The 24238-nt window shown below is 38.6% G+C and overlaps 1 protein-coding gene across 4 annotated transcripts in view; it reads left to right on the top strand.

Moving 5' to 3' along the window:
- Nucleotides 1-399: 399 nt before the first annotated feature.
- Nucleotides 400-24238, top strand: part of RTKN2 (rhotekin 2) — a 114204-nt gene continuing 90365 nt past the window's right edge. The window contains exons 1-3 of one of the 4 annotated variants that reach the window (XM_061405087.1): nt 400-1740; nt 6288-6494; nt 9872-10068. In XM_061405087.1, coding sequence (XP_061261071.1) covers nt 6402-6494; nt 9872-10068 — 290 coding nt within the window. In that variant the 5' untranslated portion in view covers nt 400-1740; nt 6288-6401. The remainder of the gene's footprint in view (nt 1741-6287; nt 6495-9871; nt 10069-24238) is intronic. The other 3 variants (XM_061405090.1, XM_061405089.1, XM_061405088.1) reach the window with 3 other exon arrangements.

Here is a 24238-nt window from a genome sequence, read left to right as displayed (position 1 = left end):
TGGCTTGGTCCTGTTTCCATGAAGTGATGGTTTCTCTAAGTATTTTGATCGAGAGCTGTGTGTGATATATCAAAAATAATATATGGCTGATATAAGCATCCAATATTTCTGGGTCAGGTACTATACTAGGCTCATGAGGCTCACTTTGAGTAGGGGATAATTATACCACAAAGTGGTAAGTATAAGAGAGAGGTGTGCACTCAGAGAAGGGTACCTAATGACTCTGGAATGCAGATCTGTATTTGGAAAAAATGAGTTGAATTCTGTATCAGTAGCTTTGAGCTCTATGTATTTTATGGTTTTGTGTAAGGATGTAGGTCATCATCCTTAATGACTCATACATTCCTAATGTAAGGAGAGGGCCATTCCTAGATGGGCAGCTTCTAGAATCACTGGTCCGGGGCCTCAAAGAGGCAAATTACCCTTATGAGAGAAAGGGCATCCTTTATATTTTCACAAGATCATCTTCAGACTAACTGGTTTAAAAAAGCCTTGTGGATGTGACCACATAATTTTATATCCACTCTAACTAGGCCAAGCCAAGATCCGTGGAATATTGATTGGGACTACAGACGCAAACAAGGACTGTCTCAGGCAAACAAAAAATGTTGAATGTTTCATTTTACTTACGGAATGAAAAGTGCCCTAGGCCTTTAAGAGATGAGGGTGGGAAGGTTGTTTTGATAGATTCTTCCCTTAGGAGAAAAAACATGTTAGAAGCCAAAGAAGCTTCTGTTGCTTTTTCAAGAGGACAGTGGGGTTTTAAAGAACTTACAAAGGCCTGAAATCTTTGGCACTTCAATTTTGACTTTTAAAGATTCCATATTTTGGCATTATAATTAATTCCCAATAATTAATTTCCCAATATAATTAAAAGGGTCTTTATATTGGTCTTTAGGGACAGCAAGAAATCAGAGTCTGGGGAAATAATACCTCATTCTGTTGTCACTTTGGATGTTGGTGGGGAAAGAGTAATGAAAGGGTTTTTTCCAAGAAAGAACAGACTACTTAGCAGCGGGGAGGGGCATCTGGAATTACAAAGAAACATTGGGGACAAAAGAAAAAGGCTTGTGAAATGCCTGTCACGACGTCTCACCAGCCTGATTAATAAGGCCGTGGTTTCTAAGTGACCTCGGGTGACAATCTGCGTTGTTTGAGAGAGTGATCGCTGAGGGCAGTGTCACTTGGTTTTCTGGAATTGAGGTTGTCTGTGGGAGTCCGAGGACTGCAGCGTTGGGTCAGCTGACCCTGAGAGCTCTGGCGGGCCTTGGGTGAGATGCAGGCCGAAGGCTCCGCGCGCAAAAGGCTTGCCTCGAAGACCACCAGCCTAAACCAGGCTTCCCGTCAGGTGCGCTCAGTGGGCTTTGCTTTCCCCACGACCCCGCCCACTCCTGTCCCAGGCCCGCCCACACCGCAACCTCTCCCTTAAGTGGGCCAGCTGTTCCCTACTTCCCAGCCGGCGCCGGGAACTCGGGTCTCGGCAAACTTGAGACACGGGCTGCGCGGGGTACCCTCTGCGCGTGCGCGCACGCCGGCTCTTAGCCCCCTCGCCCCCTCCCCTGCGCTGGGACTTGGTACAGCCGTGGCGGCGGTTGGCGTCCTCCGCGGCTCCAGCCAGGGGCGGGCTTTTCAAACCTTAGCTTCGGAGTTGTGCCGGCGGCCCTAGCTGTGACGCTGGAGATGGAGCGGCACCTCCTGAGGGGACACGAACTCCGCGCGGCGGGGCCTGCGGCCCAGCAGGTGAGTGAGGGAGGGGCCGGCTTCAGGTCCTCAAGAGGTAGTTCTGTCTGGACGACGGGAAGAGCCCCAGTCCGCGTCTCTATTCAGCCGAGGTCAGAAACAAAAGGAAAAAGTAGCCGACTGCACTTTGGGGGCCCTAGTGGACCTTGGCGATCTCCCTATTCCCACCTCCCCACCCTCGCCCCCAGTTTCTTAGGAAACTGGCCTGGAAGCGGGAAGCGACTTTTGGACGCACCTGCCCCTCACCCCTCCTCCCAGGATTGGGACCTTGTCTTTTTGCAAGTGTGGCTGACTCGGAGGACTGGGAGCCCCAGGATTTTCCGGAAGCCCACCCGAGGCCAGTGGAGAACAGTTTGCTTGTTACTAGATTTGATGTAAAGCATAGTTACTGTAGATGCTGTGGGGCGGGATGGAGAAGCAAACTGGAACATCTGAACTTGAGAAACAGTTGGTCTGCTAGTGGATTCTTTTATTATTTCTTGGCATTTATTGAAAGATTATACTTTCCACTCTCAACCTTTAAAGAATACTTAAAAGATGGGGCTTGAAAGAAAACTCTGCCTTTGAATGGGATATCCACTTCCAATTTAACCTCCAGTTTTACCTATTTCTGAAGTAGGTTAAACCATATGAAATTCCCAGTTTTGTAGATCAGAATTGGTAGAATATTAGCAATTTCGTATGGTCCAACCTATTATCTTTGCTTAGAAACCGATTTTCTTTTCTGGAAATCTTAGAATCCTCAGCAGATACAAAATTATTAGAAAGTGTTCATAATGGTGTGAAAACTAAAGCATGACATTTAGTCTTTCTGCAGAGAGTGCAGTAGCTTTATCGGTAATTTATACTGCTTTATGGCAGCATTTAAAAAGTTTCTAACATTTCGATGCAGTGTTTCTTTTTCTATCTCGTTGTGTACCTTTTTTAAACTGTAAATTTGGTATCCAGCTGGGTCGCTCACTGCTTAAAAGCCAATAAAGAGGCAAGGTTGGTGGAAAGGAAAGTTTACTTCATTTTGGAGGCCAACAAAGAGTTGGGGAGGGCAGTTGTTGTTCTTTAGTCCCTCAGTCCTTCCACTCTTTTGTGACACTATGGGCTGTAGCCCACCAGGCTCCTCCATCCATGGGATTTCTCAGGCAGGAATACTAGAGCGGTATCCACTCTAGTATTTCCTTCTTCAGGGGATCTTCCTGACCCAGGGATCAAACCTGTGTCTCCTGCAATGGAAGGCAGATTCTTTACCTCTGAGCCACCAGAGAAGCCCTGGGGGAGGGCGGACTCGTATCCAAAGGCTGACTTCACCCCAGTGACAAGTGGCCAAAAGCTTTTATAGGCAGAGGGAGGGGGCTGCATGCAGAAATAGCACAGTCAGCTTTGACAGTCATCTTGAAATTGTCATTGGTAGTCTGACCAGTGGCATCTTGATTGTTTTAAATAGTTAAGCTTCACTTCCAGGGTAGGTTTGTTCTCATTTCTTTGAGACCAATTCTTGGAGTTATGGCGGCTTCTGTAATGGCTACTGTCTGGTCTTGTATTGACAGCTTGTTCTGCCTGGTTGGGGTTTCAGTATCCATAAGACAGCTCATGGGATATGGCTTAGAATATTATCTATAGCCCTTGAGAAGGAACTAAATGGCATTGACTTTCCTTACTAACTAAATTATTGATATTATTGTTTTGTCCTGTTTTCAAGCTTTTCTTTGCTTCTGTATTTTCTTACTTTTCTGATTAAACTTATTGTTAAGCTAAAGATGTTTCACAGGCAAAAAAGGCAAGCTGAGGACGTGGGGGGCAGGAACCTTAAGGGTCCTGCTCTGTTTCACTTCGATCGTACTAATTATTTTTTAAAATTTGATTTCTAGTGAATTGGTGGTATCTTGAGGCTCTTGCATTTATCACATAGGTGTTGGTGGGGCTGATCAGGCGTACTTATTGAGTTGTGTGTAGCAGCAGTATTTTGGAATGGTACAAAAGAGATGAGAATAAGGTCATTAAAGAAGTTGTATGTGGAATGACAAGAAATACTTAAGTATACATAAAGGTGAGATTATTTACATGTAGGAAAGTACAATACTTAATGATTTCATAGGTAGCAACAAATTAAGATAATTGAGTTGTGGAATTCCTTCTGTTTGGATCGTGGAGAAAAATTGCAAATAGTAATAGGCTGTAATCTAACAGGAATATTGAGGGTCAGTAAAAAAATTTTATACTTGACTAACACTGAATTTTTGTATTTCCTTTGATATTAATGAACCTGCCATAAGATAGGCCCAAAGATTCTGAGATCATCACTCACTAGTATAACTTCTGTACTTGAACGTTAGAGTTATCTGTCACTACTCACAGCATAGAATATTGTCTTTGAAGTCTGATTAAGGTGAAATCCAATTCTGCTTGTTGTGGAACCTTGCATAAGTTTGCTGTCTTTTCTAAGTTGCAGTTTCTGCAGTTGCGGAATGGGGAAATTGCTTATTCTAGAGAGTTGTTGGAATTTGAGAACCTCTTTAAAGTACTTAATGGACTTCCCTTGTGGCTCAGATGGTAAAAGTGTCTGCCTACAATGCAGGAGACCCCAGTTCGATCCCTGGGTCAGGAATATCCTCCTGGAGAAGGAAATGGCAACCCACTCCAGTACTCTTGCCTGGAAAATTCCATGGACGGATGGAGGAGCCTGGTAGGCTACACTCCATGGGGTCGCAAAGAGTTGGACACGACTAAGCGACTCCACTTAACAGTACCTAGCACTCATACATGCTTGAAAGATGACTGGTTTTGTTACTACCTTTGTCCCATTTATCCGAATAGCTGGAACAGCCACCTACCTTTTCTTATAAATGTTTAAGCTTTTGCAGTCTTTATAAAAATTAAAATTCAAGGCATACTTTCTCATTGCAGAAAAGTAATCATAGAAACATGAATTTATGAACTCTTTCTCTAGTTCCATTCCCCAGAATGAGCATTGTTAACAATTTCCAGACTTTTCTCTGTACATAAACAATTCTTAAAATACACACAGTTTCTTTGGGAAAGAATGTATCTGTATATGCCATTTTGGAGTCTTTTTCATTGTAGTCTCTCGGTTAACATGGTTTAACTATATGCATTAGGTGGGTGTAGGTTCTATCTGGATTCATGCAGTTTTGTTTTTTTTTACCAGCTGCCAGCTTCGTTTTTCTTTTTCTTTTTTTTAGTCAGTGCTTGATTCCACCGCTCTGGCATTTTCTTTGTTCTTCCTTTGTGTGCCATTCTAGCTCTTAAAATTTAGTGTATTTCTGTTTCCTACATTATCTAAGTTTTCACATTTAAGTCATCAATTTCCTTCTTAGCCTTGCTCTAGCCGGTTAGTCTTATCAACCTAACTTTAAATACCTACGAGATAAGGCTTCTGTTTGACTCGATAGCAAGCCCTTATTTAGAGACATGCTTTTGTCATGTGTCCTAGTCGGTCTTGATTCTGCCAATATGATTCTAGTTGCCTACTCTTCCTCTCTGAGGTCAGTAAGCATCACCATCGAATGCTTATGTCATTACACAATCACTGTTCTCACTGTGGTTGGCACTAGACATCACTCCTAGCCTTGGAGCGCTTTGTACCCCTTCTTAACTAAAACCAAGTCCTTTGACTCCATGAAGCTTTTCTTGGTTAGAGTAGTTTCCTTGACCAGAGATGTTTTCTCTGTATATAAAGCATAGATGTGTACTGTACATTCTAGTCTGGTAGTGGTGGTTTAGTCGCTAAGTCATGTCCGACTCTTGTAATCCCATGGGCTATAGCCCACCAGGCTCCCCTGTCCATGGGATTTCCCAGGCCAGAATACTGGAGTGCGTTGACATTTCCTTCTCCAGGGGATCTGCTTGCCCCAGAGATCATATAGTATATACTACAGTAAGAGAACTTGCATGAAGAACACAAAACTGGTCCTTTTGTTTCTCCATGAATACATTAAAAACAGAAGCTAACACAACATTTTAAATCAACTATGCTATGCTATGCTAAGTCACTTCAGTCGTGTCCAACTCTGTGTGACCCCATAGACGGCAGCCCACCAGGCTCCCTCGTCCCTGGGATTCTCCAGAAAAAAAAAATACACTTAGTTTATCCCACTTGTATCAGCCCTCCAAGATCCACATCCACTCACTGTAGAGTAAGGGAGGTAAGGTCACAGTTCACTATGTATGTTAATTTGGCTGGGTTAGGGATCAGCAAACCACTTCTGTAAAGGGACACATGGTAAATATTTTCAGCTTTGTGGGCCACGTAGTCTCTCTTGAAATTATTCAGTTCTGCCTTTGCAGTTTGAAAGTAGCCATAGACAATATAAATGGGCGTGACTGTGCGCCAGTACAACTTTATTTACAAAAACAGGCACTAGGTTAACTATAGTTAGCGTCCCTCCCCGCCCCCGCTCTAGAGGATGTGTGTGCTCAGTAACTCAGTTGTGACTCTTTGCGACCCCATGGACTGTATGTAGTCCTCCAAGCTCCTCTGTCCATGGGATTTTCCAGGCAAGAATACTGAAATGGTTTGCCATTTCTTTTTCCAGGTGATCTTCCTGACCCGGGGGGTCGAACTTGCGTTTCCTGCATTGGCAGGCAGTTTATCACTGAGCCACTGGGAAGTCTGATCTAAAGGATCAGTTCAGTTCAGTCGCTCAGTCATGTCCGACTCTGAGACCTCATGGACTGCAGCATGCCAGACTTCCCTGTCCATCACCCAACTCCCGAAACTTGGTCAAACTCGTGTCCATCGAGTCGGTGATGCCATCCAGCTATCTCATCCTCTGTTGTCCCTTTCTCCTCCCGCCTTCAATCTTTCCAGGCATTAGGGTCTTTTCCAATGAGTTGTCCTTCGCATTAGAATTCTAATATCTGCCAGCTATATCTCATTTCTTTAATGAACTTTTAATCCTACAAATACTGTAAAATTTTTTTAAGCCCTGAATGTACATTTCCTTTCTCCACTCTATCCCAAGCCTCTCCAGTTTTATGAAGTCTTGATCAATAATTGATGAAGAGAGACAATCTTCATTTACAGGATAGAAACCTTAGAAACCAATTGCTTAGTGTTTTTGTGGCCACCTGCTGGTTCCTTAAGGTTTCTGCAATTTCCCAGATTGCTGGGGAATATCAAACAGTCCAGCGCTGGTTCTCTACCTGAACTGTGCACTGAGTCACCAAAGGAATTTTAAAAAACAAAAAATGTGCAGGTTCCACTTCCAAAAATCCTAATTGTTTGTTTTTCTTTGCCTGAGGTGATTCTAATGTGTAGGCAGCTTTAAGAATGACTGTGCTAGTTCAACTGGCTGCCTCATTCTACTGTTTAAAAAGCAAACTTGAATTTAATGGCACCAGATGGTACTTGTTTATATTCGAGTTGTGGGGTAGTTTTTCATCCCAGTTTCAAGTTGCTCTGTAAGTGCGCTCTCCAATGCTAACCTGCCTGCCAGAGTTTATTTCTATAGACATGTGGGTCACACAGATAACTCTTATAATTAATTACTAATTACATTAAAAAGGAATTTACTTTGGGACTCACAAGTCATAAAAAGATGAGATGGAGTTGTTGAAATTCAGTCACGTGTAAAGAAGGAAAAGTAGCAAATGACTACATTTATATAGTACATCAGTTTTGAGTTATGCTACAAAAGAAGGTTTTTATACAGTGATTACATGATGTAATTACAGAACATAATTAAACAAGTCTGTTTCTGCATGTGAATAGTACATTTGCTGGATTTGGATAGTTAAGTTAAATCATCTGCAGTTTTTCTTTTCGAGTAATCTTCATATGCAAAGTACATCATGAGAAACGCTGGGCTGGAAGAAGCACAAGCTGGAATCAAGATTGCCGGGAGAAATATCGATAACCTCAGATATGCAGATGATACCACCCTCATGGCAGAAAGTGAAGAGAAACTAAAAAGCCTCTTGATGAAAGTGAAAGAGGAGAGTGAAAAAGTTGGCTTAAAGCTCAACATTTAGAAAACTAAAATCATGGCATCTGGTCCCATTACTTCATGGCAAATAGATGGGGAAACAGTGGAAACAGTGTCAGACTTTACTTTTTTGGGCTCCAAAATCACTGCAGATGGTGATTGCAGCCATGAAATTAAAAGACGCTTACTCCTTGGAAGGAAACTTATGAGCAACCTAGACAGCATATTCAAAAGCAGAGATACTACTTTACCAACAAAGGTCCATCTAGTCAAGGCTATGGGTTTTCCAGTGGTCATGTATGGATGTGAGAGTTGGACTATAAAGAAAGCTGAGTGCTGAAGAATTGATGGGTTGAACTGTGGTGTTGGAGAAGACTCTTGAGAGTCCCTTGGACTGCAGGGAGATCCAACCAGTCCATTCTAAAAGAGATCAGTCTTTTAGAAAGTTTTTCCTTGGTTAATTCAGTATCAGCAGTTAACATTGGAAGGACTGATGCTAAAGCTGAAACTCCAATACTTTGGCCACCTCATGTGAAGAGTTGACTCATTGGAAAAGACCTTGATGCTGGGAGGGATTGGGGGCAGAAGGAGAAGGGGGGACCACAGAGGATGAGATGGCTGGACGGCATCACCGACTCTATGGACATGAGTTTGGGTAAACTCCAGGAGTTGGTGCGTGCTGCGATTCATGGGGTCGCAAGGAGTTGGACATGACTGAGCGACTGAACTGAACTGAATCTTCATAGACTATTGCTCTAACTTTTCTGCTTTTTAAAAAGATTGTCTTTTCAGTATCTGAAACTTCTGTTATTAGATTCATTCATATTTTTGATACAGATTTTATTTCATTTAAAAGGTAAATTATAGCATTCTTTTTTTTTTAACCACAGAAACCAGGGCGATCTGTTTTTAGAAGTAGACATACTGAAGCATTAACACATGTTTGTAGGATAGTAAAAAGTAACAACTTAGCAACTAAACAACAAAATAACAAAGAGTATCTAGCGATTTATAATTTTTTTTAAAGTCACTGAATTAAATCAGAAGAGTACATATCAATTTATAGAATTTTGATGTTATATCTGAAACTTGCTTTTAGAGCCAGGATGTTATAAGATCATTGTACAGAATGAAAGAAAGACTTTCAGAACTAAAATAATTTAGTAGTTTCATGGTGACTCTTAAAACTAAAATAAATGTATACAAAACTATGTTCTAAATCTCTGGTCCAGGAAGCTAAAGCTCCTGACATTTTCTTAGCACGGTGCTTTCATTCTCTTGCTTCTGAGATTTTATTTACATTGCTTACTCTAACAAATAGCCTGTTAACCTCTCTGCTGCTAAACCTTAGTTCCTTTATTCAGCATCTGTTCTTTTAGAAAGTTTTTCCTTGGTTAATTCAGTATCATCAGTTAACATCTTGCCATTTCACAGTGCAACTTACATGAAACATATATATGCTATACTTTTCACCTTGGTTATTATATTTTTGTGTTAGTTTCCTGAGGTTGCCATAACAAGGTACGAAAATTGAATGGCTTAAAACAATAGAAATTTTTTCTGTCGTAGTTCTGGAGTCCAGAAGTATCTGCAGGGCTATGTTCCTGCTGAAGGGACTAGAGAAGAATCTGTCATTGCCTTTTCCAGCTTCTGATGGTTGCTGGCAATATTGGTGTTCCTTGGCTTGTAGACTCATTACTGCAGTCTTTACCTGCATCTTCACATCGAGTTCTCTGTGTGTTCCTCTGTTTCTCCGTCTGACTTTGCTATGAGGCCAATAGTTATTGGATTTAGGGCCAAAATGAACCTAGTATGACCTCATCTTAACTAATTATATCTGCAAAACTGTCCAGATAAGGTCCCATTCTGAGGTTCTGGGAGGACGAGAATGTTTGGGGGGCACTATTCAACCTTGTACAATTACAGTAAAAATATGTAGTATTTCTCACTTTTGTTTCTGTTCTGTTTTTCTAGTAGATTATAAAGGCTCCCTAATAAAGCAAGAAATTAAGATTTTGCAGAGCGTATTTAACAATTTTTATACTATCACATATTAAACTTTATTACTTTCCTGATATGTTATAAAATTATAATACTAGATAGTACGTTTCATTTTTTAGGAATATAAAGAAATATTATTCTGTGTTTTGCTGCCTTTTAAAATGCTTTTTTCCCCCTCTCTCTTTTCTAAGAACTGCAGCATTCAAGAAAAAATGGATTTGGAAATTCGAATACGAGAAGGAATATGGAAACTCCTTTCTTTGAGCACTCAAAAAGGCCAGATTTTGCAGGCAGTTAAGAATCTCATGGTGTGCAATGCTCGAATAATGGCTTACACATTGGAGCTGCAGAAGTTAGAAGAGCAGATTGCAAATCAAGCTGGAAAATGGTTAGTGGCATTGTTTACCTTTGGTTTTTAATGTACTTAAATATTTACATTAAAAACACTGTGTGATTCAACCTTAAATTTAATCTAAATGTCAAATCACCAAAGCTTTTAAAAAATATACTGAAGTAGCCTCTAGTATCATAAATGTTTTGACAGTAGGGCTCAGAGTAAACGTACTATTAAGGCAGCAGTTTTTACTGGGCAGTTTTATTGTTTTCATTACTTTAAGGTTGTAAAATGAAGTGGTTAAGAAGCAAGGAGTGAGGAAATATTTTGAGAAGGATCAAGATTGATACTAGAGTATTAATGTGTACAAATGTAAATTTTTAAAAGCTAATTACTTAAACTGTTAAAAAGGTACTATCTGAGAGAAAGGGAAACTTAGGTATAGAAGTTGAAATGAGTGGGCAACAAAATTAAAGCTATGAATAGAATTAAAGATATCAACGGGGGGGAACTTAAAAATCAGCACGCACATTCCTTTTGTATGGTGAGTGTAAGTTCTAGTGAAGCAAGTCACTCAACTCATATTTTAACTAGTGACAGAAGCTAATGAGAGGTTACTTATGATTTGCTAAGTAACTCCTGGTCCTTGTTCTCTCTATCGATTTGTGCTGCCTTTTACAGTGCCAGGTTTTATTTGGACCTTAGAATTGACTCAGTGACTAGATACTGGCTTCCTTTATCATATAAATGGTTTTACATTATCCATGGTTAATCATTGTTAAAGCTATAGCACTAGTTAAAAGTTTCTTTTTAGACATTAGTGGCCATTGATTTGGATGTTCACAGTACTCCTCCATGAAATTCTTGAAAAGTAAGGTAAAGTCACACATCAGAGAAAGAGTTTCTGTAAAAATAGAATATTGATGAAATCATATAATAAACACTTGTGTACAAAGTGGCTAGTATTTATTAGCTTTATTCCCTTGGGATAGCTGTTTAATCTCTGTTTAATTTCTGTAGTAAAGAAAAATTTCTTTTCTACAGTTGACATAATATTTACATTTTGAAAATTAAGATATATATTAAAAACCTAAAAACACCTTTTATATAATTAGTATTCATAATATGTCAAATAATTTTCACTATTATTTATCCCTGGCATTATAAAATGAAGTTATTCCAGTATCATAATGTAGGAAAATATTTTTCAGATACCCATAATAAGTCAGTGCTTCCCAAATGGGCCAAATATATTACTTAGAGTACATGATTATGTGTCAGAAGACAGGCAAAGCCAAAGAAAAACTATGGCATATCTTTTTGTAGCATGAATTTTTAAGATAAAGTGTAAGAAATTTAGAAGTGTGGCTTAGTTTTATATTATGCTACTCACGGGGGTATATATTCCTTCTCCTAGCAATATTTTGTCAAGGAGGATTTATAACAATATTTTGTTTAGGAGGATTGTTTAAGTGGGAAAGTTTGAGAAGCACTGGATTTTAAGTATAGGCATGCTCAGTTGTGTCCGACTCTTTGGGACCCTATGGACTGTAGCCCGCCAGGCTCCTCTGTCCATGGGATTTTCCAGGCAAGAATACTGGAGTGGGTTGCTATTTCCTGCTCCACAGGATCTTCCCGACCTAGGGATTCAGCCTGTGGCTCTCACATCTTCTTTACCACTGGGCCACCTGGGAAGCCGGTTTAAGTATACAATGTGGGACTAAACACTCAGTATTTGTCATCACTCACAATTACATAGAATGTCTCTGGGAATGACATCTGCCCTTCATATTTATGTTCTTAAATATTTACGATGATTTGTGAACTGGCCATTTTATTAATTTGACAGTACAGCTTTCCTGAAGTTGCTGATTTGTAAAAATGTTAAATTGTCTTAATCCCTGTTGGATTTATATAACAAAGATAAGAAAAAATATCTGGAACTCTCACCTGAAAATGTGTACAACCTTCAGTTTCTTTACTTATTATCTTTGATAAAAATAGCTTTGATGGTATATTTCTTTTATATTTCAACATTTATATTTGTTTATCACTCATATAGAAACATTGCATCTGTTAATTATTATTTCTTTAAAAATCTGAATATTCTGTATGAATTATTTTGTTTACAACTTCTTTTTGTTATGTGCACATATAACCCGAGGTCACTGATCAAATGTACCTGAAAATTACAGTACTCACTTTCTTATTACATAAAAGAGCCTAAAGATAAAAAAGAATCCCATGATAGTTTTTTTTTTAGTTCCTTCAAGAAAGTTACGTAAATTATGGCATTTGATTAATCACTCCAGTATTTATCAAATATCTACTACTTGTAGAACATTTACTAAATATTGTGCTAGTGAATTCAAATTCAAAGAACAGAATTTGTCAAAGTGTGAGTATATTTGTATATTCAGCAGTCAAATACTTTACCTTCAGAGACTCAGCAGTCTGTACCTATCTTCGTTTTGGTGGTCTTCAAGGTAGAAAAGTATTCCAGTTTTACTTTGCTGCCAGAACTTAAATAGCACTTTAATGAGCCTACTGCCTAACACTAGTCTACCTTCTCTAAAATTTTATGGTAAAATGTCAAAAAATTAATGGACTACATCTAGAGTTTTTCAAAGAAGAGTTAAATCACTATAAAATGGTATAGTTAAGGAAGGTCTAATGGAAGAATTGGATAGATAGAGTTTGGTTTGTTGAGTAGGAGGAAAGCAGGATTCTAAGAAAGAAAATCTCAAAAGTTTGGGATGAAAGATGAGCATGAATTATTCAATTGCAGTGAAAAGATGTGTTTGGATGAAGCTGAAGATCAAGCCAAAGTGGGAAAGGATGTGGATAGCAAAGAGTCAAGAAAGTTTACAATGATAGAAATTTAATTGTTATTTCCTGATAGTCTTTCTAGCTGGCATATTGTGTGCCAGGGCGTTTATAAATACCACATCACAAGCTGAGAAAGGTATAAACTACTTTATTGAAGATTTGGGATAGGGACTTAGAAATACTAAGCAACTGTTTCAAAGGGCACCCAGTAGTGTCTCTCTGTTTGGGACGTGAACCCAAATGACTTAAATGCCAGAGAAAACTTCACCCTCCCCAAAGAAGCCATGTACTCTGTACTACCCCAAGCTACTCTAGTAAGTTATTTGAAGGCTTTATGTTTAGTTCATTGTTTGCTTATCTTTTATCATTTTATTTTCAACAAGAAAGAGGTATGATAAAATGGGTTTTTGGGAAGGTTATCTGGCAGACTATTGAAAACGATGGTGAGACAAAATAATGAAATAATCAATTTTTAAGGAAAATATTTAAGAACAAAGAGTTGGATACGACTGAGCAACTGAACAACAAATTTAAGAACAGACAGATGAAGTGATCAAATAAGTAACTTTTGATGAGAGTTTTATAAAAACTAATACATGAGTTTTGGATTTTTCTGATATTCACGCGAGGTGCTCTCTACACAGAAACAAGCATTCTGCAAACAGTTTCAGTTATTTCTTAATTTATTAGGCATTGTCTTATAAGTAAACAAATAGTCTTGCTTCATTTTATAGTCTGGTTAACTGAGGTTTCAAGAAACAAGCCCTGATGCTCCAAGACATGCATTCTATACAATGGCTTAACGTCTGTATATGGGGAACAGTGCTAGTTTGGTACCGTTCTTGGGAGAACTGAGAAAATAGTAGTCATTTTCTGGTTTAGTTGAGGAACCCTACTTGATAAATCTGTGATATAGTCATATCATTAGCTCTTTTTTTAACCACCTGGGAATATTGATAACGGGTTAAATGTTCCCTTACTATAATATTCTAATAATGTAACAGAAGCCTTGTTCTCTTTAACTTCTGGTATATTATCCATTTTTTACATCTAGATATGCAAAAAATGTTTAGGTTTGTGTAAAATTCATAGTAGAGTCAGAGTGACTCAGGAAAAAGTGAAGGGACTTACCTGGTTAAGAATCGACCTGCCTGTGCAGGGGATATGGGTTTAATCCCTGGTTTGGGGAGATCCCACATGCTTCAGAGCGACTGAGCCCATGTGTCACAGCTACTGAGCCTGTGCTCTAGAGCCCAGGAACCCACAATACCTGAAGTCTGTGAGCCCTAGAGCCTGTGCTCTGCAACAAGAGAAGTCGCCAGAATGAAAAGCCCATGTACCTCAATGAAGTGTAGCCCCCACTTGCCACACTAGAGAAAGCCTGCGCACAGCAATGAAGACCCAGTGCAGCCCCCCACCCCCCAAAAAAGTGAAATATAGAAAGCTTTCTAGGTTGAGTAGACAGTAGTAGTAGGGGTGAGAGGTAGAGTGTGGACAGCTTACGACATTAGTTTAGAGGATAGGATTGCTTGTTTATAGCAGTCTGTCAATATGCTAGTTGTTTAATTGGTGAGTCAAACTCACCACCTTTTCCTGTATGCGCGCGCACACACACACATACGCGTGCAATGTGAATTGTGCCTAGTTCATTGCACTGTTCTGACCCTTATGCCTGACTCCTCTGTCTGTGGAATTTTCCAGGCAAATACTGGAGTGGGTTGCCATTTCCTACTCCAGGGGATCTTCCCAACCCAGGGATCAAACCTGTATCTCTTACGTGTCCTGCGTTATCAGGTGGATTCTTTAACATTGTGCCACCTGGGAAGCCCGTATAGCCATAAAGAATTGCTTATATTGGTTCACTTCTTAAAGACAGCTAATGGTTTCCATTTACTAAAATTCTTTAGATAGACACTGCATTTGTGGTCTGATCTCAAACTACTTCCATAATAGTTTACAAATTAGTTTGTTAATTTCTACTTTGCAAATTTATTTCAGCCAAATGCTTGGTCTGTATCCCTGAAATGGATTTTGAATTTTCCTGCCCCTGCTTTTGTTTATACTGAAGTGTCCTATCTTCTGTTTCCATTTTATAGACCTTTTTTGTTCTGCCATACCTTACTTGCATCATCAAAGTTTCCTTCATAAGTGAGTTCAGAAAAAGATAATTTCTTACTTATGCTCACAGTAAGGATTCAAAAAATGATTATTTGCTTCCTGTTAGTTCTAGTAACATTTGAGCCATGAATATCTCACTGTAACATACTGTATTCTCTTTGGAATATGTATTTTCAATTACATGATAAACTTTCGGAGACAGGGACAATGTCTGGTTCATACTTACTGGTGAAATAGAAATGATGCCTAGAGCTTGAAGGCAATTCACCTGATGTTGATTCTTTTCTCTTTCACCTTTGTATCCCCCAGAACACCTAATAGTGCCGTGTAATTATTTAAGAACAGTTTAACTTGTGCTTCATAATGTTTTGTGTCATTCTCCCTTCCATGTGTATGATGAACAAATAGGGCTTATAATTGAATAATTGTTAATTGTATGGCAGTTACTTCTTATTCTTCTTGTAACTTTATTCCTTGTTCTTAGGTTCTTAATGTTTTTGTTGGCCTCTATGCTTGCCATGTTCTCGATTGTCCTTTTTTATTCTCTACTTTGTTAACTTTTTTAAAATCAATTTTTTATTGTGAAATTTCAGATGTAAAAACTTATAAGAATAGTGTGATAGACATCATCTTTATTCTCCACCTGGAAGTTTGCCAAATACGTTCACTCTTTCTCCGTCTTTATCTTTGTACTCATATACACTTGCATGCCTGCATGTGCACACATGCATATTTTTATTTTTCGCTCACACAACACATGCATGCGTACGCACACACACACATTTTTCTTTGTCTGTGTTTAAGCATTTGAAAATAAGTTGCAGACAACATGGGATGTATATTTCAATAGTTCAGCATGTATCATCTAAAAACAAGAACATTTTCCTACATAACCAAAGTACGATTATCATATGTAAAATACTGACAGGAATTCCATAATAATCAACTAATATTCAGTCAATATTCAGTTTATCCTGGTTGTCAAAAGAAAATTCTTTATAATTGCTTTTCTCAAACAAGAATTCAATCAAGAGTCATTTGATTATGTCTCTTTAGTTTCTTTTATCATTTTACCATTTTCTAAAAACTACTTGTCATTGATGCTTTGAAGATTCTAGACTTTAAAAAATATCCTCTAAAAATATTCTGCATTTTATATTTGTCTGTACAGGGGAGGGAAAATTTTTCCATTTGCCCCTCTGATTTCTTTTGACTGGTCTAATACAAGACAGATTAGTAAAAGAAAAACAAGTTTAATTTTGTATATATGGTGGTCCCATACCAGACCACCTGACCTGCCTCTTGAGAAACCTGTATGCAGGTCAGGAAGCAACAGTTAGAACTGGACATGGAACAACAGACTGGTTCCAAATAGGAAAAGGAGTACATCAAGGCTGTGTATTGTCACCCTACTTACTTAACTCATATGCAGAGTACATCATGAGAAACGCTGGGCTGGAGGAAGCACAAGCTGGAATCAAGATTGTTGGGAGAAATATCAATAACCTCAGATATGCAGATGACACCACCCTTATGGCAGAAAGTGAAGAAGAACTAAAGAGCCTTTTGATGAAGGTGAAAGAGGAGAGTGAAAAAGTTGGCTTAAAGCTCAGCATTCAGAAAAGTAAGATCATGGCATCTTGTCTCATCACTTCATGGCAAATAGATGGGGAAACAGTGGAAACAATGGCTGACTTTATTTTTGGGGGCTCCAAAATCACTGCAGATGGTGATTGCAGCCATGAAATTAAAAGACGCTTACTCCTTGGAAGGAAAGTTATGACCAACCTAGACAGCATATTAAAAAGCAGAGACATTACTTTGTCAACAAAGGTCGCTCTAGTCAAGGCTATGGTTTTTCCAGTGGTCATGTATGGATGAGACAGTTGGACTAAAAAGAAAGCTGAGCCCCAGCGAATTGATGCTTTTAAACTGTGGTGTTGGAGAAGACTCTTGAGAGTCCCTTGGACTGCAAGGAGATCCAACCTGTCCATCCTAAAGGAGATCGGTCCTGGGTGTTTATTGGAGGGCGTGATGTTGAAGCTGAAACTCCAGTACTTTGGCCACCTAATGAGAAGAGCTGACTCATTTGAAAAGACCCTGATGCTGGGAAAGATTGAAGGCAGGAGGAGAAGGGGACGGCAGAGGATGAGATGGTTGGATGGCATCACCAACTCGATGGACATAGGTTTGGGTGGACTCCGGGAGTTGGTGATGGACAGGGAGGCCTGGCGTGCTGCGGTTCGTGGGTCGCCAAGAATCGGACATGACTGAGAGACTGAACTAAACTGAACATAACTAAAAGATTCAAAAATTGACCAAAGCAGGTTGTTTATTTTATATACCTTTTTGAACAAAGAGTAAATTATTTGTGAGGATTTGAGAAAACAAAGAGATTTGAGCTTAGAGTAGCAAATTAATGAAGAAGTAATGAAGTTTGCATATATAGCTTCTCTGCCCCAAACTATGTGTCTCTGGCAATAAGGATGCCTCCATCCTCCAGCACAGGGAGGAGATCTTCCCATAGGAGCCCTGTTTCCTGCTTTCAGGGGAACAAAGGAGGGTTAGGGTGTTCTTGCATGAACTATTTCTTAGGTAACTTTAATTCAAAATAGTATGCCATTTTGGCGTATTTTGGGGTTGCATCCCCCAATTCCTATCAGTTCATTGTTTATGGTATTACTGAACTTTTTCTCATTTTTTGCTGTAACTGAAAGTTGGATCTTAGTCAGATTCTGATTAAACGTATTTTTCAATAATTTTTCTAAGTGAGATTGGATACTGTATATTCTGCAATGTGTAACAATATGATACTGGTTTTTACTGCTTTAAATAATGTTGAGTTTGATCACTTGGTTTAAATAGCAGTTGCCACATTTCTCCTCTGTGATACTATAATAGCTTTCCCTTCATGATTCATAAGTAATCTTTGGGCTGTTACATTGTAGCTGGGAGAATATTCTGTTATCCAACAAGCTTTCATTTAATGATTATATCCACTTATGATCCTTGCCTAAATTATTAGGACTTTACAAGACAGTCATTATCTATTAATAATAATCTGTTTTCCTATAACTTTTGGCTAATATTCTTTTGTAAGGAAGGGCATTCCTCTTCTTTCTGTCTCCATAGATTTGTGGGGGTTTTTAATCCAGTGTGTTATTTTCATTTATATTCATTAATCTTTTTTATAGATTAAATTGTCCCAATTTTGTTCAATGGAAGGTCCTTTAAACTGGCTTCTTTGTCCTTTTGACTTGTCTCTCTATTAGTCATTAGAAACTGTCTTACTTTCTGGCACAAAAGGAGACCCAGGTTTGCCTTGTATTTTCTGTGCATTAGACCTAGAGTCTGACATTTCTTTAATGAATCTTGATCTGCTTTAAGTGTCAGTGGTGATTTTAAACCAAGATATGAGCATTAGGTATGCTCACTTTTATTGGGATTGCTAATTTTAGGCCTTGAAAATGGTATAACTGTGGGAAAGACTTAAAAACTGACGAGTTTATATTGATATTTATAAGTTTTTTGAATTACTTTGTATCTCTTTTTCTTATACTAAATATCTTAATTCCTAAGAAACAGCAATATATTTCCTTATTTGATTTGTATATATATTTGTTTTATACTATGATTATATAAAACAGTTTCATAATTATAATACCAGCATGATTGCTGATATAAATCCATCTGAGCAAGTTCAAGATGTCCTTGTAGTTCTTTTCTGACCATAGGAATTATTAAAACTTTACAGTGTACATAAAAGTTGAAAGAATTATACTGTGAAGACTGATATATCTGCAACCTAGACTCTGCAATTAATATTTTACTATATTTGCTTTGTCTTATATCTATTCATCTATCAGTTCAGATTATTTTTTATGATGAAAGTTCTTTTTTTGCATATGTGTGTGTGTATACATACAAATATATATACATTCTTGTGGATAAAAGGTTAAAAGTTTAAAAGTTACTTAAAATAGCTCTCTCTCTCTCTGTGTTTTATGTTATCAGTTTCATAAACAGCCATTCATTACTTCTGTCAGTTTGGTGTTGCCTTTTATCCCTCTTTGAATAAACTATGCTTTCTGTATATGCTTTGTTTGTTTTTCCTCAATGCTGGATGAGTAGTACCTGCCTCTGTTCCCACTTGAAGAGGCAAACACTGTTCTTTTTCTTTTTTTCACCATAGATTTTGCCTTAATTTTGCCTCTAGAAATTAATATAAATAGAATTTGTCCAATGTGTACCCTGTTTTTTTCATTAGCATAATATTTTTGAGATTCTTCACTAACTAGCATACATCAGTGAGACTCTTCAGTAACTAGCATGTATTGTTCCTTTTTATTGATAAGTATTTCTCTGTATGAATATACCATGGTGCCACTTCCTTCTCTGTCCAATTTATTCCTAGTTGTGTTTTAAATAGTTTGTCCATATTTTAAATTGTTTTCTCTGGGAGACTTTCTCGGATATGAGTTACTCTTAACATTGCATCTTGATCAGATGAATTTTTATTTTTTCGTACTTTACAAAATGCTTTGACATTTTCTCTCTGACTTCATGTGGTCAGCTTTCATGACTGTCTTACAGATTTTTGAAGTTGAATTTATTTTAATCAAAGTACAAAGTTCAGGCTGGAAGTTGAATGGTTCGTGAAGACCTACAAGACCTTCTAGAACTAACACCTGAAAAAGATGTCCTTTTCATTATAGGGGAGTGGAATGCCAAAGTAGGAAGTCAAGAAACACCTGGAGTAACAGGCAAATTTGGCCTTGGAGTACAGAAGGAAGCAGAGCAAAGGCTAATAGAGTTTTTCCAAAAGAAGCACTGGTTATAACAAACACCCTCTTCCAATAACACAAGAGAAGACTCTACACATGGACATCACCAGATGGTCAACACCAAAATCAGATGGATTATATTCTTTGCAGCCAAAATGGAGAAACTCTATACAGTCAGTAAAAACAAGACTGGGAGCTGACTGTGGCTCAGATCATGAACTCCTTATTGCCAAATTCAGACTTAAATTGAGGAAAGTAGGGAAAACCACTAGACCATTCAGACATGGTCTAAATCAAATCCCTTATGATTATACAGTGGAAGTGAGAAATAGATTCAAGGGATTAGATCCGATAGACAGAGTGCCTGATGAACTATGGATGGAGGTTTGTGACATTGTACAGGAGACAAGGATCAAAACCATCTCCAGGAAAAAGAAATGCAAAAAAGCAAAATGGCTGTCTGAGGAGGCCTTAGAAATAGCTGTGAAGAGAAGAGAAGTGAAAAGCAAAGGAGAAAAGGAGAGATACACCCATTTGAATGCAGAGTTCCAAAGAATAGCAAGGAGAGATAAGAAAGCCTTCCTCAGTGGTTAGTGCAAAGAAATAGAGGAAAACAATAGAATGGGAAAGACTAGAGGTCTTTTCAAGAAAATTAGAGATACTAAGGGAACAGTTCATGCAAAGATGAGGTCCATAAAGGACAGAAATGGTATGGACATAATAGAAGCAGAAGATATTAAGAAGAGATGGCAAGAATACACAGAAGAACTGTACAAAAAAGATCTTCACAACAAAGATAATCACGATGGTGTGATCACTCACCTAGAGCCAGACATCCTGGAATTCAAGTGAAGTCAAGTGGACCTTAGAAAGCATCACTACGAACAAAGCTAGTGGAGGTGATGGAATTCCAGTTGAGCTCTTTCAAATCCTGAGAGATGATGCTGTGAAAGTGCTGCACTCAATATGCCAGCAAATTTGGAAAACTCAGCAGTGGCCACAGGACTGGAAAAGGTCAGTTTTCTTTCCAATCCCAAAGAAAGGCAATGCCAAAGAATGCTCAAACTACCACACAGTTGCACTCATCTCACACGCTAGTAAAGTAATGCTCAAAATTCTCCAAGCCAGGCTTCAGCAATACGTGAACCGTGAACTTCCTGATGTTCAAGCTGGTTTTAGGAAAGGCAGAGGAACCAGAGATCAAATTGCCAACATCTGCTGGATCATGGAAAAAGCAAGAGAGTTCCAGAAAAACATCTATTACTGCTTTATTGACTATGCCAAAGCCTTTGACTGTGTGGATCACAAAAACTGTGGAAAATTCTGAAAGAGATGGGAATACCAGACCACCTGACCTGCCTCTTGAGAAATTTGTATGCAGGTCAGGAAGCAACAGTTAGAACTGGACATGGAACAACAGACTGGTCCAAATAGGAAAAGGAGTACATCAAGGCTGTATATTGTCAACCTGTTCATTTAACTTCTATGCAGAGTACATCATGAGAAACACTGAGCTGGAAGAAGCACAAGCTGGAATCAAGATTGCCGGGAGAAATATCAATAACCTAAGATATGCAGATGACACCACCCTTATGGCAGAAAGTGAAGAGGAACTAAAAAGCCTCTTGATGAAAGTGAAGGAGGAGAGTGAAAAAGTTGGCTTAAAGCTCAACATTCAGAAAAGTAAGATCATGGTATCTGGTCCCATCACTTCATGGAAAATAGATGGGGAAACAGTGGAAACAGTGTCAGACTTTATTTGTTTGGGCTCCAAAATCACTGCAGATGGTGATTGCAGCCATGAAATAAAAAGACTCTTACTCCTTGGCAGGAAAGTTTTGACCAACCTAGATAGCATGTTGAAAAGCAGAGACATTACTTTTCCAACAAAGATCCATCTAGTCAAGGCTATGGTTTTTCCAGTGTCATGTATGGATGTGAGAGTTGGACTGTGAAGAAAGCTGAGTGCCAAAAAATTGATGGGTTTGAACTGTGGTGTTGGAGAAGACTCTTGAGAGTCTCTTGGACTGCAAGGAGATCCAACCAGTCCATCCTAACAGAGATCAGTCATTGGTGTTCATTGGAAGGACTGATGCAAAACTCCAATAATTTGGCCACCTATGCGAAGAGTTGACTCATTGGAAAAGAACCTGGTGCTGGAAGGGATTGGGGGCAGGAGGAGAAGGGGACGACAGAGGATGAGATGGCTGGATGCCATCACCTACTCGATGAACATGAGTTTGAGTGAACTCCGGGAGTTGGTGATGGACAGGGAGGCCTGGCGTGCTGTGATTCATGGGGTCGCAAAGAGTCGGACACGACTGAGCGACTGAACTGAACTGAACTGAGGAACTGAACTGAACAAAGTTCAATATCTATGTATACTTACATATATGCAATGGGGCTTCTCTGGTAGCTCAGCTGGTAAAGAATCCACCTGCAATGCAGGAGACCCTAGTTCGATTCCTGGGTCAGCAAGATCTGCTGGAGAAGGTATAGGCTACCCACTCTAGTATTCTTGTGCTTCCCTGGTGGCTCAGACAGTAAAAAATCTGCCTGTGATGCAGGAGACCTGAGTTCAATCCCTGGGTTGGGAAGATCCCCAGAAGGATGAAATGGCTACCTGCTCTAGTATTCTGCCCTGAAGAATTCCATGGACTGTATATAGTTCATGGGGTTGCAAAGAGTCAGCGTGACCAAGTGACTTTCACTTCACTTTTTCATATATATGCAAAAGATCTGTGTTATTGGCTACGTTTTTAAGATCTTCTATTGCCTTACTTATTTTTTGACCACTTGAACTATCTTGGACCAAAAGAGGTTAAGATTTTTGTTATTATTAAGGTTTTGCTGTGTTACTGTTCTATATCCTATACTTTCTGTTTTATGAAACATTTGGTACTTAAGTACTTGTTATGTATTCATTGCTAGTTGCTGCCTTTAGCATTATAGAGTCTCCTTTTGTTGTTGTCCTGTAAAGCTTTTGGATCTGAGTTCTACAGTTTCCTGATAACAAGATTATATACTCTGATTTCTTATTGTTTGCATTTGTTTGGTATATCTTTGTCCATCTCTAATTAGCCTTTATGAATTGTTTGTTGAAAGTGTGTTTCTTGTATTCATGAGTTTTACATTATGAGCCTATCTGAAAATCCTTTTACTGGAGAAATTAGGGCTTCCCTGGTGGCTCAGATGGTAAAGAATCCTCCTGTGATGCAGGAGAACTGGGTTTGATTTTATATATATATATAGCTGATATACTTTAAAATATATGTTTTATATATATATATAATATATATATTTTATATATATAATATATATATTTTATATATATATAGCTGATATACTTGATTTCAGTTTTGTCATATTCTTATATGTTAACTTATGTGTATTATAATTATAGCTTGTCTTTTATATGTGGCCTGTTTTCCTTATTCTTTTTTTGATTTAAGAAGATTGATTGTCATTGTAGTACTGGAACTTTGTATGTTTAAAAACTATATACTGTTAGCTTTATAATGACCTTAATTCTTTTTTTTCTTAGGCTTCTCCTATTTTGTTTTTCTGCTTTATATGATATCATTTTGGAGAAGGCAATGGCAACCTACTCCAGTACTCTTGCCTGGAAAATCCCATGGACGGAGGAGCCTGGTAGGCTGCAGTCCACGTGGTCACTAAGAGTCAGACACGACTAAGTGACTTCACTTTCACTTTTCACTTTCATGCATTGGAGAAGGAAATGGCAACCCACTCCAGTGTTCTTGCCTGGAGAATCCCAGGGACGGGGGAGCCTAGTGGGCTGCTCTATGGGGTCGCACAGAGTCAGACAAGACTGAAGCGACTTAGCAGGAGCAGCAGCAGCAACATGATACCATTTTGTTTATACTTACAGTTTTCTGTGTGGGAATCAATGAACTTATTCTATTTTCCCATTTCTTCCTTTTCTACCGTTCTGTCTTCTTTTTTTAGAGTTGTATTTCTGTTTTGCTAAGTAGATAGTGTTTACATACCAATCCTGCACTTGTATCCTCACCTTTATTTTAGTCTTTGGTCTGCAGTTCAATAAATAAAATGTTTGATACCTGTCTTTTTGTTATGCTTTCTAAAATCATCTGTTGTTTAGAGGAAGCTCATGAGCTAGTGGATTCCTTAAAGTGAATACAGTTTTCTTCACATTCTTGTATCTTTAAAGTGCTTTTCTTTAGTGTTGGTACCTAAAGTACAGCTTGATTGGATACGAAATCCTTGGCCAACACTTTCTTTCGCTGAGATTCTCTGAATACCTTGCTCCATTGTTGTATTGTTATCAATAAATTCACGTCTGATTTTTTTCCTTTTTTAAAAAGACCAGGTCGTTTATCTGGTATATGACTAAGGCTGAGCATTTTGGCTCATTTAGTGCCTTTGAAATATTGACTCAGATGGTGAAGAATCTGCCTGCCATAGAGGAGACTCAGGTTCAATCACTGGGTTGGAAAGATCCCCTGTAGAAG

This window comes from Bos javanicus, chromosome 28 (assembly GCF_032452875.1).
Source record: "Bos javanicus breed banteng chromosome 28, ARS-OSU_banteng_1.0, whole genome shotgun sequence".
In the NCBI taxonomy this organism is placed as follows: domain Eukaryota; kingdom Metazoa; phylum Chordata; class Mammalia; order Artiodactyla; family Bovidae; genus Bos; species Bos javanicus.
The sequence above is the reverse complement of the archived record's forward strand: the minus strand, read 5'-3'. Positions and strand labels throughout refer to the sequence as shown.